Raw genomic sequence first — 24,208 nt, 5'->3', positions numbered from 1 at the left:
TGTTATTTTGCATAATACATATATAAGCTATTATGTTTTTTGATATATTACTAAGAATAAAATTAGGTTTTTTAAAATTTATAACTTCAACAATCAACATTTTAATTTGTAAATCGAATATTATCTGCTCTGCAATCCAACGAAAGCATTCCTTTCCTTCCCACTTGACGAGGAGGGACAAATTAACAAGACGGATGATATATTTTTGACATTTTTCAATTTAAGTCATTAGCATATTGCGTCTTAATTTTGTGAAATAACTTCATTTCAATTTATTTCTGTGTATAAACCGCCTTAAATTACAACTCAAGAGGTTGGTAGAGTCAATTTCACAAAATGCGCCGAAATGTAGGCAAGTATTTTCAATTTTAAATACATAGCAAGCATAGGACAGTCAACAGAATTTTGCACGTTTACTGCACTTAGCATAAAATATTCATTAATTCATTAACTTATATTATGCCTATGCATATATATATATATATACTATAATCCTCTTGCTGTATATATATATGTGTGTTTTCGTAAGTATATGTCGACTTCAATTGAAATTAGCATAATTGATTAAAATTCGACTTATCGACTCTCACTTGTACGAAATCAAATTAAAAAAATTAAATAAAAAAGGACAGATTAATACGCTAAAATTAATTTTTGCGTTTTTTCCAAGGATAATAAATATTAAAAAAAAATTCAACTTAATATAAAATAATGAAAAAACCGCAAATATTTAGCGAAAGTTTTTGCTTGTTTATTTAATTTTGCTATTTTACGCGCAAGTGCTTTATTCACTTAATTTAAAATTTATGCACCACTTCACGATTTATATTTTCATTTTAATATAAACAAAACCTTGTCAATTTTATTTCATTTACCTTTGAAGTGGGAAATTGCACAAACACAATATCACAAAAACAAATCCGGGCAAATAAATTTAATTTTATTCAAGTTAAATTTTTTTAACTTAAGCCCTAAAAAGAGTTGATGTATTTTACAGAAAGAAGGGAAACGAATTTAAAGTTATAATAATATTTTCATGCGAAAAACATATTTTAGCAAAATTAATATCCGTCATGGATATTAAAAAATATAGCAATTTTATGAAAATAATATATATTTCATAGTTTATTATTTATATTGAATTTTCAAAATAATGTAAACTCAAATATATATATACTGAATGTTAAGTATACTCGCATATCATTAAACCCTAATATATGTTTTCAGATTACATTTTAAATTCTTATATTTCTATTTTCTTACTTTTTCCACAAAGATCGTTTTATATTTCCAAGACTAGTAGCAATGGATATTTAATAATCCATATAAGCCTAATAGTTAAGCAACAAATTTACATGGGAACAAACATGGCACCCAATATGAAAGTAACTTATGTATGCTCTAACTGTAAACACACTATTATTTGATATCCTTACATTCTCAGCTTGGGAAAACTTAACGATATGCAGTCATCTGCATGCAATTTGGCCACGTTCCACTAAATGAAAATCCAGTTTTCTCGTTAATACACCCCGTAGCGATATCAGTCCTATGATAGGTTTACTTTCAGGTCATTGTAGATTAGTTAAACATGCTAGAGGATTGAATCTCCTTTTCAATTATATTTGTTGCAGCTGTGGGAAAGAAAAGAAAAGTGTTTTTTATATGCTTTGTCTTTGTTAAAGTCTTGCACGGCGGCGACTCAACACTTTAGGGGCCTCTTTCTTTGAGGATCTTGATTAACTTCAAGATATCCCACTAAACAGCATTTTAGGCTTTACCAAAAGTTCCAGATGATTTTAAGCCCCAAGTTTTATCTCTTTGGATCGCCGGTATAACATAAACTAACCTAAAATTTTCGCTATTTTGCTCGATTTTACTATTCGGCTTTTACAACTATATTGTAAACTTTTCAAATTTTTTCTAAACAATTTTTGTGTAATTTCGGCCATTAAAGCAAGTTGTTTCATCGGATGTTTATATTCACATTTAAACTCAGCATATTAGCCAATTATAATTTTTTTTCCTATTACAAAGTCTCCATAGTACATATCAAGCCCCAAGTTAGCTGAAGTAGTATTTCACTTTATAAAAAAGCAGTGTATATTTAGAAATCGAAATTCTGTTTTATCTATTGTTGTGAGCATAATATCTACCAGTATCCAGTATTTCATTGATAAGACTAAGTTCAAAATACTTAAGCGATCCTTATCTTAGATTCAGATCCCGATTTGGATGATATCTTGAAAAACAAAGTTACCAGACTGACACCACTGTCACCACTGGCACCGTGGCTTAGTGTATCTATTTATAATGTGGAAGCTAGTTCAGTCAGTGCACTTGAGCACTTTTACTCTCTATTAACTGCGAGGTTTCTTCAAAACCCCTCACTACGCCTTGACTAGATAATTTTTTGTCATTTCATCAGACTAAGCAATAATTTACCTCAAATCTGCATACCTCCCCGAGGAGCTTTTAGAGCCAGTTAGTTTTTAAAATAATAAAATTAGGTTTTCCAAAATCTCTGTAATCTATAATTTAATATTAGAACGTCATAAAATTTTGACATATATCGTTTGGAAAATACTTGTGGGCTTATTAATTTGAATGATAAAATTTTAATCAATTTTTTAATGCCATAAAAGATGGTCAAGTTCTTCTACATAATATTTCTGTTCTATATAATTATATATATAGGATATTATATATCTAAATCCAAATATTTATCCAAAGTGATGAAAAAGTAAAAAAAGTATCCATACGTATTTTTATTATAACAAACAAGCGGTTTAACAAAAACTTTCAATATCCTTTTTGAAAGCATAAAAAAAACTTTTTTATTCATGGTTTATCAATTTCTTAATTGTACTTGGCAATTAGCAATTCATTTTATCCGTTTTAAAATTACAAAATATAAGTATTAAAATATTTATATTTTATTCCTATAAAAATAATAAAAGAAAAATTACGAAATAAATATTCAGAATTAAAAATTGGAAAAAAATGTAAATTGATTATTCCATTAGTTTAAAAAGTTATTTTTTTAATTTGGAAATTTTTAATATTACATCATTGGAAAGCAATGCTCTTCAGTAATAATAAAAGTTTAAAACAATTTGCCTTCACTATTTTTTTAATTGTAGTTGTTCATGTTAATATGTTCATTACAATTTTCAAGGATACTCATTCATCCTCAACTTTACCTTACAGTAGTTCTTAATTTCATAAATTTCAAATGATTCATTATAAAAATTGTTACAACTGCAATACTTGCTTTATTATTTCAAGTACGAATACATATGACTTGCATACGGGTGCATCCAATTAAATATTAATCAACTTAATACAAGTGTTACTAAAATTTAAGGTTATCTATTATGTGATTCTGATTTGGCAGCACTACTTAAGTGACAAACATCAAACAAAACAGGCATCTTAAGCATCGTATGATTAATTTCAGAATTGTGATATTATAATAGCCGTATTTATTTCTTGCAGAGTTATAAATACATCATTTGTTATTATTTCTACTCAGATAATTTTGACGAATGATTGGAATTTTGCAACATATTTCCAGCAAACATTCACAATAAACTGATTTTAGAGTTTTGCTTCTCTGAAATTTACGCAAAATTTTTTACGAGTAAAGCGCACCTCTGAAGATTTTGAGAGCATTTTTGGAACTTCACATATTTTCTTTCGTAAATTGTGAGTATATTTTTACAACTCTGAGTGAAAAAATACGACTAATATTAAACCCTCAACAACTTCTGAACATTTTAAAACAATAAAAAACTTAAAAACAAAAATGGGAATTTATTAGCAGATTCACAATAATTTTCCCTTCAATCACAAATATTCTTGTTCTCTTGATGGATATGTCTACAAACAAAGTTGTAGCGTTTGGATCAGACTATAAAAAGTCACTGTCTGAAGGTATTCCTTTTTGAAAATAATGAAGGTGTAGACTAACCGTCAATTTTGATAGATATATCGATTAGATCAACAATCTTTTTTTGTTATTATTCGTTTTGATAATATAAATTGGCAACCAAGATTTGAATTTTATCAAGAAGCAAGATTGTGGAGTTTCTTTTAGAGACACACAAAAGATCGCGTTTATATGTACAACTATTTCACTATTGCCGCTTTAAAAAAAGCATGTCAAATCATGACTGAACTATCCAAGATGTTCCTTGGGGAACATTTGAATGACGTTACACTTCACATCTAATGAAAACGTCTAAGCAATATTTTGAAATAAAACTTTAATCAAAAACTCAATTACAGATGTGTTATAGTTTAAGTTGCTTTCAGAGCCATAATTCTGTATAATATTGTTTTCAAAAAATTTAGTACTATTGTTTAATACGCGTACATGTAAAAGCATAACTGGTATGTAATTTTAAACGAATGGAATTAATGCGTACTAAGAATAATGGATGGAATTGTTATCAAATGCAGTGAAATGTTTGTTAGAACAAAGGTAATGACAACTAAACTAATAATCCAAAAAAAAACCTTAACTACCATCATTTAAATAACAGTAATCCAATTATTCAAACGAATGATTTTTAAAAAGTATAACATATCGGAATTACTTAGGTGTATTAAGCATCCAACATTTATTAATAATGTAAATTAAGTTTGTAACAATGAATCGAGTCACTCTACTCCTAAATGAGTGATAGAATTAATATTATTGGTGATGTTTAAATATATTAATATATTCAATATATTCATAATCAATTCTTTCATATCGAAGTACTTTAGAAGGCGGAAAAAAACTAAAATCTTATCATCTTATCAATCTTAAATAACAATCATATTTAGCTTTTAATAGTACCTGAAAGTACTGTTAGTACAGATAATAAGATCGATTTATAAAAGTTTACTATATTTATACATATAAGTATACTTCATTGTGATTTCTGAATGGTATTATAATTGACTTTAAATTAGTTATAATGAAGGACTTTTTCTATACTGGAATTATTTTATCATAGTTTTTTACTAGATAGTTGTAAATTCATTTAACTTCTCATCATGTAGAATCATTTAACTCTTCTTCAGCGTCCATTTCATACGCAATGCATATTAGTAAACGTACTCTTACTAATATCCGTTTCATATATATGATTAACATAAAACTTCATATAAAAAAAATTTTCAGCAATATATTTTGTATAATATTTTCTTTATATGGAGTTTGATGGATGTTAGTACTACGTTTTACACTGCACTTTGTTTATTCCTGCATATTAGCATTTTGTTAAATAAATTTTTTTCAAAAACTAAAATATATTAGATCTTGTTTATATTCAAATATAATGGAAGAAATTGGTGATCTTCATTTTCAACGTAGATATGTATGTACTACAGAGAGTATGTAAATTTATATAAAATAAATATCAAATAATATAAGAAAAGTGTTGTATTTATTTGCATTTACAGTATTTAAAAGAAAAAAAAATAAAATAATTGCAGTTCAAGGAAAAATTTCTTCTCAATTGAGAATTTATTTCTCTCCATGTTACTTTATTCATAAAGCGTAATCAGTGTACTGCCTTAATTCTTCTTAAGAGAATACTTCTATTTAGTCAACTGTGGTAACTAAAATAACTAAAATTCGCTAGAACACATCAACTCCCGTTTACATACATAATTATAAATTTTATAATTTATAATTATATATCTCTCTTTTATCCTCAACACTCAGTGGAACATAGGGCCTCTATCATCTTTTTATATCTTTTTATATCATCTTATATCTTTTTATACCAAATATAATTATGTTATAATATAATATAATAATAATAATATATATAATTATAATATATATAATTATAATATATATAACTATAATATATATAATTATAATATATATAATTATAATATATATAATTATAATATTTATAATTATAATATATATAACTATAATAATTCTATGAGCATAGCTGTCTATAATTTCTCACAACGGGAACGAAATATTTTAAGGCTGTGGAAGTTCGCATTGTATGTGTCATTATCTCACAGACCCTAGACCTTTAGCAATTCGTTGTGTTCTATAATAATATTTAACAAATTTCGTAGTCCTTTATTAAAACTAAAATGCAGTTCTGGTTGTAAGTATTATTATAACTAACTTTTAAAAATTCAATAAAAATCACTTTTACCAAACCAATTAATTCTTTATAAAGTTCTATATAAATGACATAAAAGCAAATTAATTTCATTAGTAAACATAAAAAGCAAACATTATAAATACACAAAGTTTTTAAAAAACGTCAACCGAAAATAAAGGACATTTAATTTTACATTATTTATTTCGCACTATAATTTATTTGATTATTTTTAAAGTGGCACTTTCGGAGTAGAAAACATGCAATAAAGCAATTTACAGAGTCTCAATAGAGTAGATTTCCGCCATTTTCCCGATGCTTAGATGAACCATAATGTTGCGTATTGATTTGCTTTTGACAAAAAGTAATTTTAATTCGATTCTGTGAGGATACAATTTCCTCTTCGCTATTTTCTTCAATTTAAAAACCTAAAAGGTCAATTAGTTTCTTGCTGAGAACAGTTTCAACAGCAACTAAGGCATTTGCGAGGCACGATACCAAAGTTTAATGCAAAAGGAAACTGTTTTGCTACTGAGGGTTGGTACTTCAGTTATTGGTTCTGTATCCGTAGTGGCTTCTTACCACTTGGACAATAAAGTGAGTTTATTATAGCAAGTAACGTAACGGAAGTTTATATTTAGTCTATAGTACATAGTTGCTCTATTGCTGTATAGACCAATGACATTTTAGTCTTTTCAGCTAAAATACTTACTTGGCTTCGACTAATAACTTTTAAGTGAAGTAAAGTAAAGTTGAAAAATTAAATGCTATTTTCGTGCTTTGAACAACACTGGAAATATAAAATAAAAACACACAATTTAAGTGTTTATCTAAAAACAAATTAAAATTTAAAAGTCAAGTTTACAAGAGACAAGTGAAATTTTTCCAAAAAAAAATTCTTTTTAAATACAAAAAGTTAAAGTTAAATGCATTTGCTCTAAGTTTTTTTTGAGTAGTTAAAAGGGACTTTATTAAATTTTAAAGTAATTTCATTTAGCATTGCTTACTTTTACGTTTCCCAATGTAATGGCGTACCTTTCAATATTTGAACCAACGTATCGAATTAATTTTATTATAAATGGATTCGTCTCTGTCAAAAATTTAGCACGAAAAACAACAAATTTACATCCAAAGTATTATACGTAACTATGTACCATGTAATATAAGCTTATGATTTATTGTCCTTAAAGTAAATTTCAACATTTAACTCTTAGAGTCAATCCATCAATTTACGTACTTGTGTATGCAAGCAACGATGTTACTGGGAATTCAATACTTTTCGTGGAAGTAGGGCACAAATGGGAGGATAAAGTGGTTAAGTATAGTTGCTTGATTGTATTTAAATCTCCAATAGCACTAAAATCATTCCAAAAAGCTATTAGTTTTTCAAGTGCTTTCCGAATGCACTTTGAGTGAATAAACCTTTAGTAAAATATTTAAAACGTTAGATAAACAGCAGATATAGGACAGGATAATTAGTACGAATATAATTAGAAGCATCAATATAACTCTTAATAAAGTCTATTAAGCCAAAGACTGATTATTTGACATGATAAATTCGTCCATTTTGTCTTGTCAGAAATCTCGCTAATAATATTGTTTTTTGCTTAACTTATGAAGAGGTTTCCAATTAGCTATCTATTGTATATAGCATTTGTCTTAAGTATTATGGAATTTGTAAGCTATCCAATTCTGATTAATGTGAATTTGGAATTATAAGTTTTTCTGAAAATTTAATGAAACATTGCCATTTGAAAAAAGAATAGGAAGATATTTGCTTTGCATAAATAAAACCGACCAACAAAGTGAAATGGTTAGTTTATATGAAACTAAGAAAATGCGGTGAAAAGTGGTGGTCTGGACGCAGATCGAAAATCAAGAGAGCGTGGCTTGAAATGCCAACATAAAAGAGACCCTCCTTGAAGTAATGCGAAAACGGTTCCGAGGGGGAATAAGTCTCGCTGAAGAGGGTGTGTTTTAGTCCGTATACTACATATTAATGTAAGGGAGTCTTGCACACCATTCCGAAGACGGTCGGTTTGACGGTGCATAAAGTATTTCACTTCCTCATCACAAAAAAAAAAATTAAAATAGAAAAAAAAAAATATGAAACTAATTCGCAAACAATTTTAAAAATCAAATATTTCTTCCTTTTAGAAAAATATATTATTTTCTTAAACTGAAAGTAATAGCTAAGTTATTCTTATGTTGAACAAATTCGAACTCTTCTTTAACGATCGATAGGAACGTCTCTAAAGAAGATACTTTGTTGTTGGACGGGTTTTCGACGCGTTGGTCACGTATGGATACGTTACGTTAGCCTAATGGTTTTGTTATACTATGTCTCCTTTCTAGTGATTTGTTTTTCTAAAGAGTATTTTATTTTATGATATGTTTTTGCCTAATTCAAGAGCTACTTGTATCAATTCAATCAAGTTATTTTCTTTGAGAGTTTTGTGAGCCTTGCGATATCCGTTTCTAATAAAAAAGGGCTTTTCAAGAATTGTTTCATGCTAGACCTGCACATCTGCGCAATAAATAAGAATTTAATAATTATTCCTTTTGATGTTGGCAGAAGCCGCAAAGATCATCAGTTCGACTTTCAAGTCTCTGTGCATACCTGCCCTAAAGCAATTACCAGATACATGGAATTGAATGTGTCATTTTCGATTCATTTATAAATTATGATGATGTGATTGAATGTATCTCATTAGTAATGCTACACAGTTTTTTATAAAATCTGTCTTTTTAGAGTTAAGTGTTGAATATCTGATTATGAGATATCGCTTTTGAAAATTTAAAATCTCTTTTTAGTGTTTTATTAATATTATTAGTACAATATTGAAATTTATAATAAATAATTGCTAAAAAAAATTGATAATAAATACTATCTTTAAATGAAAATTAAAGTATCTTAAGCATACATCTCAAAATAAAATTTTTTTTGTTCAACTTTTATGACAATAAAAACATTTTATATAAAGGATAAGTTAATATATTTCTATATGCTGAATTTTCTGTAAATATATAAATTCATATAACTTAATACACAAATATTTTGTTAGCGCATTAACACTTTCAAATAATGAAATTAAGATATATCTTCTTTAAGCGTGTACTAAGTACGAAAGGTGCATGTCAATCTTTGAAAGATATCTTACAAAAAACGCAAGTCTCCAGAACATTACTTTTCTTGGAGACATGCAAATCAATTAAGAGAAAGTTTAGTTTTACCCGAAACTTGATTATATCACATTACATATGTTAGACTCTTCAAAGTGCCTTGGTACATCCGCACAAACGACATGCTAAGAGACCTTAGAATAGACCCGATCAAAATATACATAAGGGACAGAGCCCTTAAGTTATATGCGAAAACTGACAGGCTATCCTACTTAGCACTATCTAATCATAGAGTAATCACTCTCCGCACGGGAAGGTACGCAGATCTTAGACCAATCACTGAATAATCATAAAGCTTATAGGCAATACATAAATTAGTCAATGAGATGGGTGGGACCATGTAGTACCCCCAGCTATCAAATAGTAAAAGTCCCCAGTTGCGCTGACTTGAAAAAAGGATCAACATACATACATCACTTATGTTAACTTGATTATACTGAAGTTAAGTAAATACAAGTGTTACTCTGTTATCGTTACTATTGTGAATATTTATTCAAAACCTATCGTGTCAAAGATCATCCTCAATAAAAATTTTTAAACAAATAGCAGGCAAGATATAGGTTTCCACACACTATATCAAATGCGGAAGGCATACAAATCAGTAAACTAACAAAAAGCGCTACAAATAGAGGAAAAAAAACTTGCACTGACACCAGGTATGAGTTCTCCATTAGAGACAATAAAATAACAGGCTACGTTAATAGACTACGTTTGAACCGTAATTCTGGAAATCAAATTAAATCGGAAGGCCTTAAAGTATTATTGCCTTAACTCAGAAAGGTTATAACCGGTTAAAACGTTCACAAAGCATAAGATACTTCGCAATCAACGATCATAGCAATAAACTAAGATCATTTAGAAACTAAATCCATAAGATGTTAAATCGATGTCGCGTATGCGCTAGATAATAACAGAGTAACAGTGGAAGCATTTTTTATCAGTAATTCAACTATATGACTAATATTTTTATCAATAAACAGAGATCTAGAAAAGTATTTGAAGACTATATTATTTTAAAGCAATCTCATGTAATTTGAACAAATAAACTGTGTGGAAAAGTTTAAAATAATAATGAAATGAATGCATTATTGTATTCATATTAATACCCACTAAATACAATTTTCTAATTTAATATTTATATTAAACACATTATTAGTAAATTACGCATTAACACTCTAACCCCAATAAGCAAAAAATATAATCAAACAAATAAAGTTCGGTAGCTTTAATTATGCTAACATAATATCCTTGATTTTTTTACCTTTGCGTATTTTTTGCCTTTTCATATAATAAATTAAATTAAGTATAGAATTGCTTTGTCTGTTCAGTGCCTTTGCTAATTAAGTAATGTATATAAACGTTTTGTTTATGACAAATGTATAAATTAAATTGTTTATATTGTGCAGGATATTTTCTTGGTTTGCTTCTACATTTTCATATCAAATGACTACGCGCTAGCTAAATAAGTAAATTATTTGTCTCATAAATAAGTTAATTGAGTTATAATGACTAATATAAACATTAAAAAGATACATTTAGCTTACCTTTGGATCTTTGGCATAGTATAATTTATTGCGTTTCAAACGAAAATAACGTCGACGCCATCTCTGAAATGACCATGTTTGCTTGAGTAGGAAACCTTCTTTAATGGCAGCCTGGAAAATATTCGAATTGTAAGTAGAAGAAATTAATTAGAAATATAAAATAAATATTAAATTTACTCCAAAATTTTATAGCACAAACTGGAATTGAAAATGCATAAAACAATAAAAATAACTTTAATTAAGAGAACAATTAAGCAATAAATATTTTATCGCTTCCATGCCATACACATCGCATACCAATCGATTTCAATACAACAGAACTCAGCCATTATTGGCTTTCTACCAACAGGACAATAGCATATCCTCCTCATATATTAGCGACCGATTCCAATCAACACACTAAAATGACAAATGAAAGTATTGTCTACACAAAGGAAAATAATTGCTTTTCGTCTATTTGTTTATTAATCTATCTGTCTGCTGCCCGTCCAGCACTCCATTTCTTCATTTGTATAAACAACGTTAGCCATTCATCCATTGACCATGCAGAACTTCGTGTGTGAGCTATCGTTGTGCTTATAATTACGCGTTTACATTAAGACCGAAAAGTTTTCGGAAATTCTCATTTAAAATTCGCGCGCTGTATATTTTTCGATATTTTAAGTTTATGTAGTTTGGCAGAAATTAAGGACAATTACTATGCCAAAAATGAGCGCGATCTGTCAGACAGTTCGTTTACGGCAGCTGTTGAAACCAGTTCACCTCAGTAGTGCGTTGCGAAAAAAACAATGGAAAAAAATATTGAACAAAGAGTTTGCATCAAATTTTGTGTTTCGAACGAAATTTCGTGTGCAGAATCGTTGCGAATGCTACAAAAGGCTTATGGGGAATCAGTTTTATCGAAAACTCAAGTTTATGAGTGGTACAAAGCCTTTCAGGACGGTCGTACGACCGTCGAAGACATTTCGCAACGCACTACTGAGGTGAACTGGTTTCAACAGCTGCCGTAAACGAACTGTCTGACAGATCGCGCTCATTTTTGGCATAGTAATTAAGGACAGTGCTGCCAAACTACATAAACTTAAAATATCGAAAAATATACAGCGCGCGAATTTTAAATGAGAATTTCCGAAAACTTTTCAGTCTTAATGTATGCCTTTATTGCTTAATTCGTTTGCCTTTTGGCTTTCTGTGTCCTTTTACAGACATCCATGCACATACTCCTATATAAGGATTAATGGTATTAAAGTGTGTATGGTACGTAGGTACTTGATACAATAGCATGCGCTTTCTGATAGTCATAAGTGGCTTAATAAACAATAGTTGAGGCGATCACCAAGTTACGTGTGCAAACAAAAATTTTATTGAAATTTTATTTGCATGACATTGGCACAGATAAGTTCTGGGATAATACGACGGGGGCACAGATAAATACGCAATGACAATTACATAAAAAGTAACAAATGATAATTACAGTTCCTTGAACTACCAACATATCAAGGTATTTTATCCCAGTAGATATCCCAGTAGACAGATAATTGAGGTTAAAAGATATTATTAAATACACAAAAAAAAGAAATATTCTTCAGTTGTTTATACTTTAATATGTTAATAATACGAGTATAAAATCTTTTAAAAACTAATAATAATAACAACAATAATATGACAATGTACATGGGTTCCAATAAAACGCTGTATTAATCCGTAACATATCTAATAGAGGATATATTTGCTACTATTGGGCAAAGAGCTACAGAACATTTGTTACGGTTGCAATACTGGAAGTCTAGTATTTTGTAATATAAAAATAACTATTGTAGGGAAATAATTACACACTGTGTTATTTATTCACGTGTTATTTATTACTGAACTTTGAAACTTTTTCGTACTTACTTGCAGCTTTATTTGCTGCTTACAAAATAGCAAATACAAATACAATCTCTTAAATCTATTTACAATCTCTTAAGTCTAGCAAAAATAAAAACTTTTGTCGAGTTCTAGTTAAACTCTCTAGCACCAGTAACCTGTGGAGTAACCCAAAGTGATGTTGAGAAATCATATAAAATGTATCAGAAATATTCGCCCCTTCTAAACAAATACTCTCTAGAAAACTATAAACAACCTGTGCGAAAGAAAGAAGTCCATAAAAGTGTGTAAAAATTAATGGTTAAAATAATTTATTTATTATTATTACAAACATACAAAAACTAGAATATATTTTCTTTTTTAAAAATATATAGCTTCGATTTGAATTTTACTATTCGCGATAGATAGATTAGTTTATAGTTAATCTGTATATTTTAAAAAAATGCTTTCCTAATTTGATAAATATCTAGAAATAGACATTTCTAACTATTTATTATCTGTTTTTTTATCACAAACGAGATATTTAAATAAACATTTGTAATCTTTTTTGTAAATACCAGTGGCTCTTTGAATACTAAATATCTTGAATTAAAGGCCGTAGACAGCGATTTTAGTCGGCATCAGAAACTATTAATGTATTCAAAAATTAATTTTTCAAGGTGTCTTCAGCGAAATAAAAAACATGCAATGACAAATGATTCCAGTACATAAAAAAGTATATAGGTACATTATTTTCAAAGTGTATACAGACACTCATTGAAGTAGGGATTTTAAAAACTAATTCAGACTTAAAGTGAAGATATCAAGCTTAACTACTTAATTCCCTCTTAAATATAGTAATATTTAGAAAAGCATTCTCTAATAACTATGATCTATAAGATCTTTATCTTAGTATCTACTTTACAGACTTTCTATTTTTAATGTAATGTTTTTGTTATGTCTGTAATATTATCTAATTATACCAAAGTATTTTCCAATTTGAAGAAGATTCTTGAACACTGGAGAGCCCAAACAGGCATGCGACAGTCAAAAAGATTCATTAATACTGATCACATCAAAGTTGATGCTATCCTTGGCCTTAGCAGAAACGATATTAAAATCTACACTGAACTTCTTACACGACACTGTAGACTTAATTACCACATGAAGATTATAGGTGCGGTAGAAAGTGACTCCTGTCGACTCTGTCATTAGGAGAAGGAAACATCAGAACATGTTCTATGCAACTGCCCAGCGGTGACAAGACGTAGACTCGACTACCTTGAAAGCGGGATCTTAGCCCCAAATCAAATAGGTAAAATTAAATCTACAGCAATTACAAGATTTTTAAATTGTCTAGAATTGTCTTAGTTGGGACTTTAGGCGCCCAATAGATCTTTTAGGTCGGAGTGCTTTTATAGCCTATTACTTCAAAAATAATAAATGAAGAACATTGTAAAATGTCCTTTCAATATAATTGTAAGCTCACTCTATAATATCGCTTTTATCTCATCCATTATACTTGTAGTATGTTATGAGTTTCGGTAATATGAAAAAATCGTATGATATGAGTTTGAAGAATACGGTAGTAGCGGCGTCTAACAAAATGTTACTATCACTATTGTCATCTTCAATGTCATTTGACAATTCTATATGTTCAACAATCTCTCTAATGATTTATTTTTTGTTGACAAATATAAGCTATTTAATTTGTTCCCGTTCATCTTTACCGACGAACATGTTTGTACACCCAGGCCTAGTGTGACCTTCATTGTCTGTTAGACCTTCCTCTAAAGTGTTTGCACTGTTCATATGCGCAGATGCACAGAATATCATCTTCAAAAGCTTACTTTAGTATTTTGAATACTTCGTTGCACAAGATACCGCTTTTAACGCAAAATTTTATACACACTAAATTGAGTATCCAAGTGAAGACTTAGGGAAAAATAAATCATATTTCCCAAAGACTTATGCATTAAATGGTAATTCGAAAAGAGAAAATGTACGTTTTATTTAAAAAAATTCATTTTGGAATTTGCTTAATGCTCAAATATTGTTATTAATAATTAAAAAATGTCGATGGAACTGTGACCGTTATATTTTGCTTTCCTCTACGAAGTAGTTTTTACCCAGATACTTAGAAGTAGGCAATTGATTGCTTAGAAGATTATGGTTCATTAGAGGAGGCATTAAATTGACATGGAATAGTGTTTCTGGCATCGCTCTTAGTACAGACCGATGACAATCTGGTGTGTCTAGATGAAATATAGACGATATACTCGTATTAGGTTTCAAAATTAAAATATCAGGAGCACTAATTCATATTTCCAAAAGTGGATGGAACTGCAAAATAGTTTTTAGTGTAGGAGATATAAGGGTATTCAATCGATTATTTGGATAAAGTATTAAATATACATGAAATAGTGTGACTGTCACTGGTCACACTGGAATAGTAAGAGAATTTCTTTTAAGTTTGTAATACCATAAAGCCAGTCCATAGCATAAGATTAGTAAATAACTATTGGATTTCTTATAAGAAAACTATTTCAATCCTATTTTAATCATATACCTAATATTAACAATTCAGCGCTATTATAACTTTTAAATGATATGTCATTTAAAAACATTTTATAATTACTTACTTTATAATAATATACAAAATACTCAATTCTTTTAATAAATTTTAAATCTATATAAAGTTGAATGATGAACTCTAACGAATAAAGTTAAAAAACATGTCATTGAATATATTTTCCGTTGAAAACATCAATTTGGTCCACTGTTCTCATCAATAAGTACCACAAAAGGTATTAGCGTGTTATTTGAGCAGTCACTGATTACGAATCAATACCAATCGTACAGCCCGTTTTAGTAAGTAAACACATTGAAACCGGAAATGGAAACAGTGCCATTATTGCAACTCGTTCCCATTTATTTTTTTTTATTTAGTTTGTGCTTCATATTGTTGAATTGAATGGACTTCGTAGTTCATTAAAATGACATTAGTAGATAAGGACTGACAAGAAAATGGGTTAAGTGGTTTCTATAAAATACTAGGAACAAGTTTCATACAGTGCACAGAATGAGTAGGAGTATGTTTATGAAAATATTCAGAATATCTGAGGCAAGTTCTTTGACCTATTTTTGTAAGTTTTCACTTTTACTTTTTTCTTGTTGCGTGGGCTGAACATTTACGCTATTTAATTTGAAGACCCACTTAAATGTGTGTCTTGTACGTTAATGTATTTGTGAAAAACTTGTGTACGTTCGAACAATTGCACGTGACAATTATTTACAAACTAACGCCTACGTCCTTAGAACTGTGAGGTTACGGTTTGTAAAAACAAAACAAAACAAAACGTAAAATTGCCTCTGTTTGGACTGAAAAGAAATTTCCGGCTTTTTGGTGTATACTTCGCATCAGCTTCGTAAGTTACGAAAGAGCAACTGAAGAGATAAGAACTAAAAAAATAATTCAGAGAGCTACAAAAAGAGCTTTTGCCGGTTAATTATGGAATGCCAGAACAGAAACAAAACACAATCGAGAGCTTTTCTTTTGTTTGAATAAGAAAAAAGGATAAAACAAAAGAATTTTTAGCTGCATTTTTATGGTTTTCTTTATCATTCATTTATACTTCCCTCAAGTTATATCCTTTTAAATTATCAGCACTTACTAGACAGAATGTTAAAAAAGTATTTTATGAAAAGAATTTATTCTCGCTTTTATAAAATTTAGTTACTTTTCAAAAGTATCTTTTTAATGTCATTATGACATTCTTTATCTTTTGTGGCTTCAACTTTAACTTTTGATGGAAATATTTTCTTTGAAATTTTTTCACATTGACATTTGCTGCTTTGTGCTTAGTTTTTATTGTTCTGTTTATATACATTAACTAACATCAAAATAATTTTCTTTTATAATTTTAAAACAATGAGCCATAATTGCCGCAGGGATTCCAGGAAACTTTCATGAAAAATTTATTTATATTGTAAAATAAATGTTACTTAGATATAAAGAAAATAATTTTTGATCAGTAATAGCAATTTGAAAATGAGCTACAAATTATAATATTATAATATAAAGCTTTCGAAAAGTGCTGAATTGCAACAACAATAATTTTTATTTATTTTCAATGAATTACATTTTTGCTAACCATATCCATCATAAAAGTTCTAAGCCTGGCACTTGCAGTCCAAACAAATTATATACGGACTATAAACTAATTTAAAAAAAATCCAAATATTTCCTAAGACCACTGATGATGAGTACTAAGCAATATTCGAAACAGCATTGTATGGTCAGCCAAATTTTAATACATTAACTAAAATTTTCGTTGTTGTCTTTTTATTTCTATTTAAACCCCTCTAACTTTTAAATAGTTTCCTTCCGCCATAAGACGCATCACTTTCGGCAAGAAAAAATTAACATATATAAAAGTTTTTGTTATAATTCAGCATCTTTCGAAACATTTTCATTAAATAATCACTACCATCATAACTGATCTTAAAATTAATTTTTACATACAGTTTATAAAATGAAAAGACTTTTAGGCGGAAAAACCAAAAATTACTTAGAAAGATATTGCAAATATTCACTAAATTTACTCATTTCCAATTGAAAATTTTTTGACCTAAAACAAAAAACTATTTCAAACCAAAAATGGGGTTATAAATAAAAAATTTCAAATCCAAAAACTTTTAAACTAATTATATTCGAACTGCCAGATTTCCAATAATTGAAACAAAAACCAATAATTCTATTGTTCAGTTATATACACAAAACGCAAACCCATGATAGAGAGAATAGAAAAATGAGAGGGTATATAGCATTTTGGAGATTTAAGTTGCCACTAAAGACAGAAAAATCAAAATAAATCTGAGAAAACAACAAATATAGTAAATAAAAACCTACACAAAAAAATTGTACAATAGAGTTCAGTTCTAAGCAACAGACTTAATGATATTAATACCTAGTTAGGCAACAATAATCTAAAAAGTGGTTATAGAATAACAAAGGATCTAAAGAGAAGTTTAAGATTGATGAGTTTTACTTCATATTATTTCCACAAAAGGCAATAATTGTCATCTTAATGCGAGGTAGGTTTTTGGGTCTCCAAGCCTATCTCTAATCGTCAATCATCAATTGAAGCTTCTACATAAACAGTAACATATAAAAAGTATATTAAAAAACAAGCAAATATATTCATCAAGATACAATCAGAATATATGATAATATTAATAACACCAATTATATTGTGTAGAAAAGATCTTAATAAAAATATTGAGGTATCATACTATTGTATGAGAAAAAATAAAAATTTAGTGGAAATACTACCTTGGAAATAGCTAATTGAAGATGAATTATCGGATATTTCAGAGTAAAGTAAATATGTCTCCGAGTATGAATTAAAGTCATATTCTCAAATAAATATATTTAATATTTTATTTTCCATCATTTTCTTTCTAATTATAGATATAATATATATCAATATTCGATTTAGTTTATGAAAGAATATAAAAACATAATGATGACTGAGGGCTTCACTAAGATATTGTTTTGATTGATAAAGGTAATATGTTACTAGTATTAACTGTGCTTTAATCATTTAGTTATATTTAGAGATATATAGATATATAAAAATGAGTTATAGACTTTTCAGTCTTACTTAGATCCAGGCTTAAACATATGAATGCATCGTTCTTCAACTAAGTACTTGTTATCGTTAACGTATCCGACTGGATGTGAACAGACAGCCTATTTTCAAAATAACGAAGAATGAGAAATCAAAATAATTTTTCAAGTTATTAAAAAGAATTCACCTTCCTTGCTTCCCATCTATCTACCTATAGAATATGTTCAGAATATTTATTTATTTATTGTATAATTTATTAATTTATTAACCAATCTTTTTATTTATTCTGTAATTTATTTATTTATTAAAATATTTATTTTTTTATAACATAGGTATAACGGATAATCTACGCATACAGCATTCCATACTCTCATTCACATAATTGGAAAATCTCTCAAACTGAAAGAATTTTTTTTGGTTGCTTTTGCAGATATTGAAGGAGCCTTTAACAATATATTTTCAAGTTTAATAGCAAGCGTATTCTCGCTTCTGTGTGTGGATGATAAGTTCATGAGCTTAATCAGTCTTAACTGATTATTGATTGGTTTATTAAGGCAACCATGGGTTCATCAACAGCACATAGACGAGCAACCACAGGTTATCCCCAGGAGGACTCACTCTGTCTTTTCCTCTGAAATATAGCGGTGAATGAAGTGGTACAAAAACAAAGACTGGCAGGCTACCTAACTATTACATATGCGGAAGATAATGCGTTAAATTTTGCAAAAAAACTCTTAATTCCTAAACAAAGGAAGTTGGGAAGTTGAAATGTGGCCGTGGAGTTAATCACAAGGCTTCCAATCTTTTTTCACCCTCTCTACAAGGTTCTGCGATACAATTTACTAAAAAATCAAATTTTTTTATTGCTTTCCACAGAAAAATAACTCTAAAGTCCCTGAGCTGACGATGAACTGAGTACATGAGTTTAAAACCATTAAGGTGGATACGGGCCCATGAAGGTAAGGAAGCTGAGTTATCCAAGTGGCGTATTTAGTTAGTAGTAATTAGTATCCTCTGATTGGTCATCCTCCTCTCATCTTAAGCGTTATCTTTTAACTGTTATTTTAATCAAGTTAGTGAACTACAGAAATTCAATTGGACTTAACTCATTTTTTAAAATATTTCTTTAACTGTTGTTGTAATTAATTGAGTAAATTTCTAAAAAGTCAACAGAAATCCACAACACAACCTTTTTTTCCTCTCCCCGAAGATCAATCCACTTATCGTTATTATTTTTAATTCAATTATAAAAAAAATTTCACAAATATATTATCTGTTATTCCTTTTTTGGTGCAATCCCAACTACGCCACTGCATTAACCTTTGTTTAAGTAATAATTAAAAATGAGTGAATTAAAGAGTGTATATTAAAAATCGCATAGAGTACCCGTATCTTCAAAAACTTTTTGAAATGTTTTTAACAACTTTGTGTTGAGATTATCTAGAAGTACTTAAATGAAAATATAACCACTTCTTGAAAGTGAAGTGGAAATCAGTCCAACATGCCGCATGAAACATACTTGAAACTTTAGCATTTTAGGATTGTAACAATCCTACAACAAACCCCTTCCGACGAACCCGATGCCTTTCTTCTACATTTTAGTGTTTTTGTTATTATTTTAACAGAAAATTGTTGAAATTTTGAATTGTTGATGTGTTGGAACGTTGGAACGTTGGTACGTTGAAAAGTTGGATGGTTGGATCGTTGAAATGTCATTCATCAGTGACGGCAACAGTTTTTGTTACAAGTTTGTTGCCGCTTGTGTAATAAAATTAATGTTTGCCAAAACGGCTTACAAAAATTGTTAGTACAAAAAATGATTTATTTTTTATTTATTTTCACAATTCTGCTTTCAGTTTAATTTTGCATTATTTTTATTTTTTCCGCTCTTCATTATTTCATACATTTTATACATTTCAAATGTTAAAGTTGAAGGCAACACCGTGCACCGATGCGTATGATTAACATCAAATGGCATAGAGAGTTCGTTTCAAGTGAGTTACAGAAATTATTCATAGCCTGTTTTCGCAGGACCCTTACACAATCACGGCGGACGAGAACTTCATTTAGTCGATTTGGATTATTTTAATGCACTTCCCATTTTGCTGTTTTTTAAAAGCAAATAAAATATGAATTACTAAATTGTATTTGAATTCCTAAATTCCTAAATTCTAAGGAATATCAACAAAAGATATAATAGCTAAGTAATCGTATTAGGAAAAGTTGCTTAAACAAATTAAAATTTGAAAATTTACTTAAGTGGTTTAAGGACTTCTTTATATATAAAATTCTTTTTAATATCTAATACATTTTATTTCACGAAGCTAAAAATTATTACTTTACAAATTTTCTTTTTAATTGGTCATTTAAATGGTCCTTGAGAAATAATTCTAAAAAAATTAAAAATGTTTAAAGTGGACAATAAAAGTTTACCATTTTTAATATTTTATATTATTTAAAATTTATATAAATATTATATATACATATTAAAATTATATATTTAATATATTTTTTGTAGTTCACTACTTTTCAAAAAACCTCTTTCTGAAATATACTAGTTTCTATTAAATATAATAGTCACTTCCGTCTTAAAAATGACGTTAAACTACAATCTATATTTACAAAATATATGGACTTGCCCGTGCGAATCGTGAACTAATATTTTAAATAAAATAAAATTAATTAATTCAATTATACTACAGCTGGTTTATGATTTCGTTCTAATATAATACAGCAAGTGTATTTAATAATACACAATAAAAACTTACAATAAAATACAATAAAAATAAAATACAATAATACAATAAAAACTTTCACCATTTAACAAAACTGCAGAAAAATTTGCGAACATACAAGTCAAATATGGGTTTCGGTCAGTTGGCAAATGAACACTGACTCTGAGCTTCAAATTTGGCAGGGCATGAGTTCAACCCTTAGTAATTGCAAGCTCAAAAACTTATTTACGAATAATTAAATATAAGAAATAATTCCAAGACAACTAACGATGTGTATTTGACAACATTCGAAACAGCGGTATGGACAAATTCAATTATTTAAAAATAAATAAAAGTGTTTTATGTTGCAATTCACTACTATTCGAAACCTCTCGTTTAAATATAGTAACTTCTATTAAGTTAAAATAGTTACTGCGGTCATAACTGACGTTAAAATCGATTTTAATATCGGTTACATTTGATTCATTTTTCATAAAAACTACCGATATTTCTTCATGAATCGTTTAACGTTAGAACAACGCTTCCAAATTGTGAAAATTTACTTTATAAAAATAAATCTGTTCACGAAGTTCATAGAGCATTTCGTCTTTAATGTTAAAGCTCTTGCCTGATTAAATGGTTACGTCAATAGGCAAAATTGCCATATATAGAGCGAAGATAATCTTCAAGCTGTTAAAGAATCACCATTATATATATTAAAATTGACTATTTGGTGCGGTTCCTTCGAACATGCTAACAGCATCTTTGGTCCTTCGAACGCTATCGAACCATTTGACTGAATTTTTGTTTCCGAAAATTAAACAATTAAACATCAACGACAATTGGTCCCAACAAGATGGCACAACTTACCATATAAAGCGCTTAATAATTGATTTATAGTGAAATCAATTTATTTTCAGAAGTGATCCTGTTAACTGCTTCCCTCGGTCGTGTGACGTAACGCCTCTCGGTTACTTTTTATGGGGCTATGTTAAGTCATTGGTTTATGCTAACAAACCAGTAACTCTCGAAGGATTAAAAGAACGGTGGCAGCGTTCATGCTACCAATGCCGCATTTATTGCAAAAAATAGTCAAAAAATGGACTGATTGAATGGACCATGTAACTCGTAGCCAGAAATGTTTTAGTTGGGCTTTTAGGCTCACAATAGATCTTTTAGGTCGGGGTGCATTCATAGCTTATTATTTAATCAAAACTTGTAGCCTCGATGACTATATGCCGGATATCGTATACAAAAAATAAATGCCATAAAATTATCTACCATATTAATAATAAAAAACAGGCAGAGATGTTATGCGAAGAGAAGAATTATGGAAAGAGAATGACGTTAGAGCTGCAACTTTTCATGAAAATACCTCAAAACAAAAGAATGAACTATAAGACAGACACGGAGAATATAGCCCACCTCTATAGAGAAGTGATTAGTAAAAATTAGTACAATATACGCGATAAAACAAAGAGGAGGACGTGTGTGTAGGTTTAATAATATTAAATTTTGTATTTGTATGTTTGTTGTATATTTTTGTTAAATGTTTATTATTAATTATGAAAATTAATAATAAAAATATTGAAAATTGGTGTAATTATCTTTGTAGATCGTAATCCTGATAATGACTATCGAGGAGATTCGACATATAGAATATAATAAAAAGTATTAAACTTTTAAGTATTTAACAAGAAGGAACCTACAGTCAGATTAAAATTATATTAAAAAAACTATTTTAATAAACAAGTTGAAAAATAAATTTAAAAAAAAAACAAATGTTTAATTTAAAAAAAAAGGTGACCTATAGCCGGATATAAATATATAAAAAAAACATTCATAAAATAGTACTATTTACTTACTGTGCTATTAATATTCCGTTTAGTGGAGACACGTCTGTGAAATATTCTCGCCGGTTCCGTTTCAATTTCAGACTCAGAAGATTCATCGCCGGGACTTATAGCAATAATTGGTATCGGTGAAATACTACCCGAACTGCAAGCACTACTACGACCACTGCTAGTAGCACCGCTAATATCCAATAAACTAGCACTACTGTAGGTGCTGCGACTGCCACGTCCTCCACGCGATCCTCCAGCAGTAACGCGTAATGTATCGAATTTGAAATTCGGCATGATTGAATAATTGTTATTATTTTATTTAAATCGTAGAAAATTATTTTTTTATTTTTTAATTTAATAATTAAGTGTGTTATTAATTTATTTTCTCATATTTCATTAATTAACTTATTAAGCTTTTCTTTGGATTTCTTTTTAATTAATTATTTCTGCTTTATAATAATTTTCGTGCATACTGTTAGGCGTTCCAGCGTAGCAGTAGATATGCTTTCATGTCCTTTCATTTCCTGTTTGTAGTTAAAGTGAAAGAAAATTATTTCTTTATTTTTTAATTTAATAATTAAGTGTGTAATTAATTTATTTTCTTATGTTTCATTAATTAAATTATTAAGCTTTTCTTTGGATTTCTTTTTAATTAATTATTTCTGCTTTATAATAATTTTCGTGCATACTATTAGGCGTTCCAGCGTAGCAGTATATATGCTTTCATGTCCTTTCCTTTCCTGTTTGTAGTTGAAGTGTTTTAATTAGAATAAATTGCTTTAGGCACATTTAGAAAGTTTTTAATTTTATTAGAATTTTTATATTTTTTTTTTTGGTTTCGGTTTTGGTTTTAAAATTGTTTATTTCTGTTATTCAAAAAGTTTTTAGATTTTAGATTAATTGTTATGCTAATGCGGTTGACTAAACTTATGCACCAAATATGATGAATACAAATTCATTGTATTTGTATTGTATCTACAAGAATATCTAACATCACAAGTAGTAGTATTAACGAGTATACGTACAAATGTAGAAATGTAAAAAAGAGCGATTATGTTTGTAAGTTGTGTATTGTATAAGTAATAAGCGTATGTAAATTTTCTTTATTATTTATTTGGTATAGAGTATATAATTTTTTTTTTTTATTTGCGTATACACACATATAAGTAGATGTATATAAATGACATTTAGAGCACAAAGAATAGCCTCAGGTGGCTGTTATCATTTTCGGTATTTTTAAATTTATTTCATGCTGCTTGCCACGAGTTAACTCAATACATTGTATGCAAAACGTGAGTGTCCTTAGAGTCCTTTAACGTGTTT

At 28.7% G+C, this 24,208-nt stretch overlaps 1 protein-coding gene across 1 annotated transcript in view; it reads right to left on the bottom strand.

Annotated features, from left to right (window-relative positions):
• Positions 1-23,204, bottom strand: part of LOC119675794 (diacylglycerol kinase eta-like) — a 144,855-nt gene extending 121,651 nt beyond the window's left edge. Inside the window, exons 1-2 of the mRNA XM_038087006.1 lie at positions 22,907-23,204; positions 10,850-10,960 (exon numbers count right to left, since the gene is read on the bottom strand). Of these exons, the coding sequence (XP_037942934.1) occupies positions 10,850-10,960; positions 22,907-23,179 (384 nt within the window). The 5' untranslated portion in view covers positions 23,180-23,204. The remainder of the gene's footprint in view (positions 1-10,849; positions 10,961-22,906) is intronic.
• Positions 23,205-24,208: the final 1,004 nt, after the last annotated feature.

This window comes from Teleopsis dalmanni, chromosome 2 (genome assembly GCF_002237135.1).
Source record: "Teleopsis dalmanni isolate 2A chromosome 2, ASM223713v2, whole genome shotgun sequence".
In the NCBI taxonomy this organism is placed as follows: domain Eukaryota; kingdom Metazoa; phylum Arthropoda; class Insecta; order Diptera; family Diopsidae; genus Teleopsis; species Teleopsis dalmanni.
The sequence above is the reverse complement of the archived record's forward strand: the minus strand, read 5'-3'. Positions and strand labels throughout refer to the sequence as shown.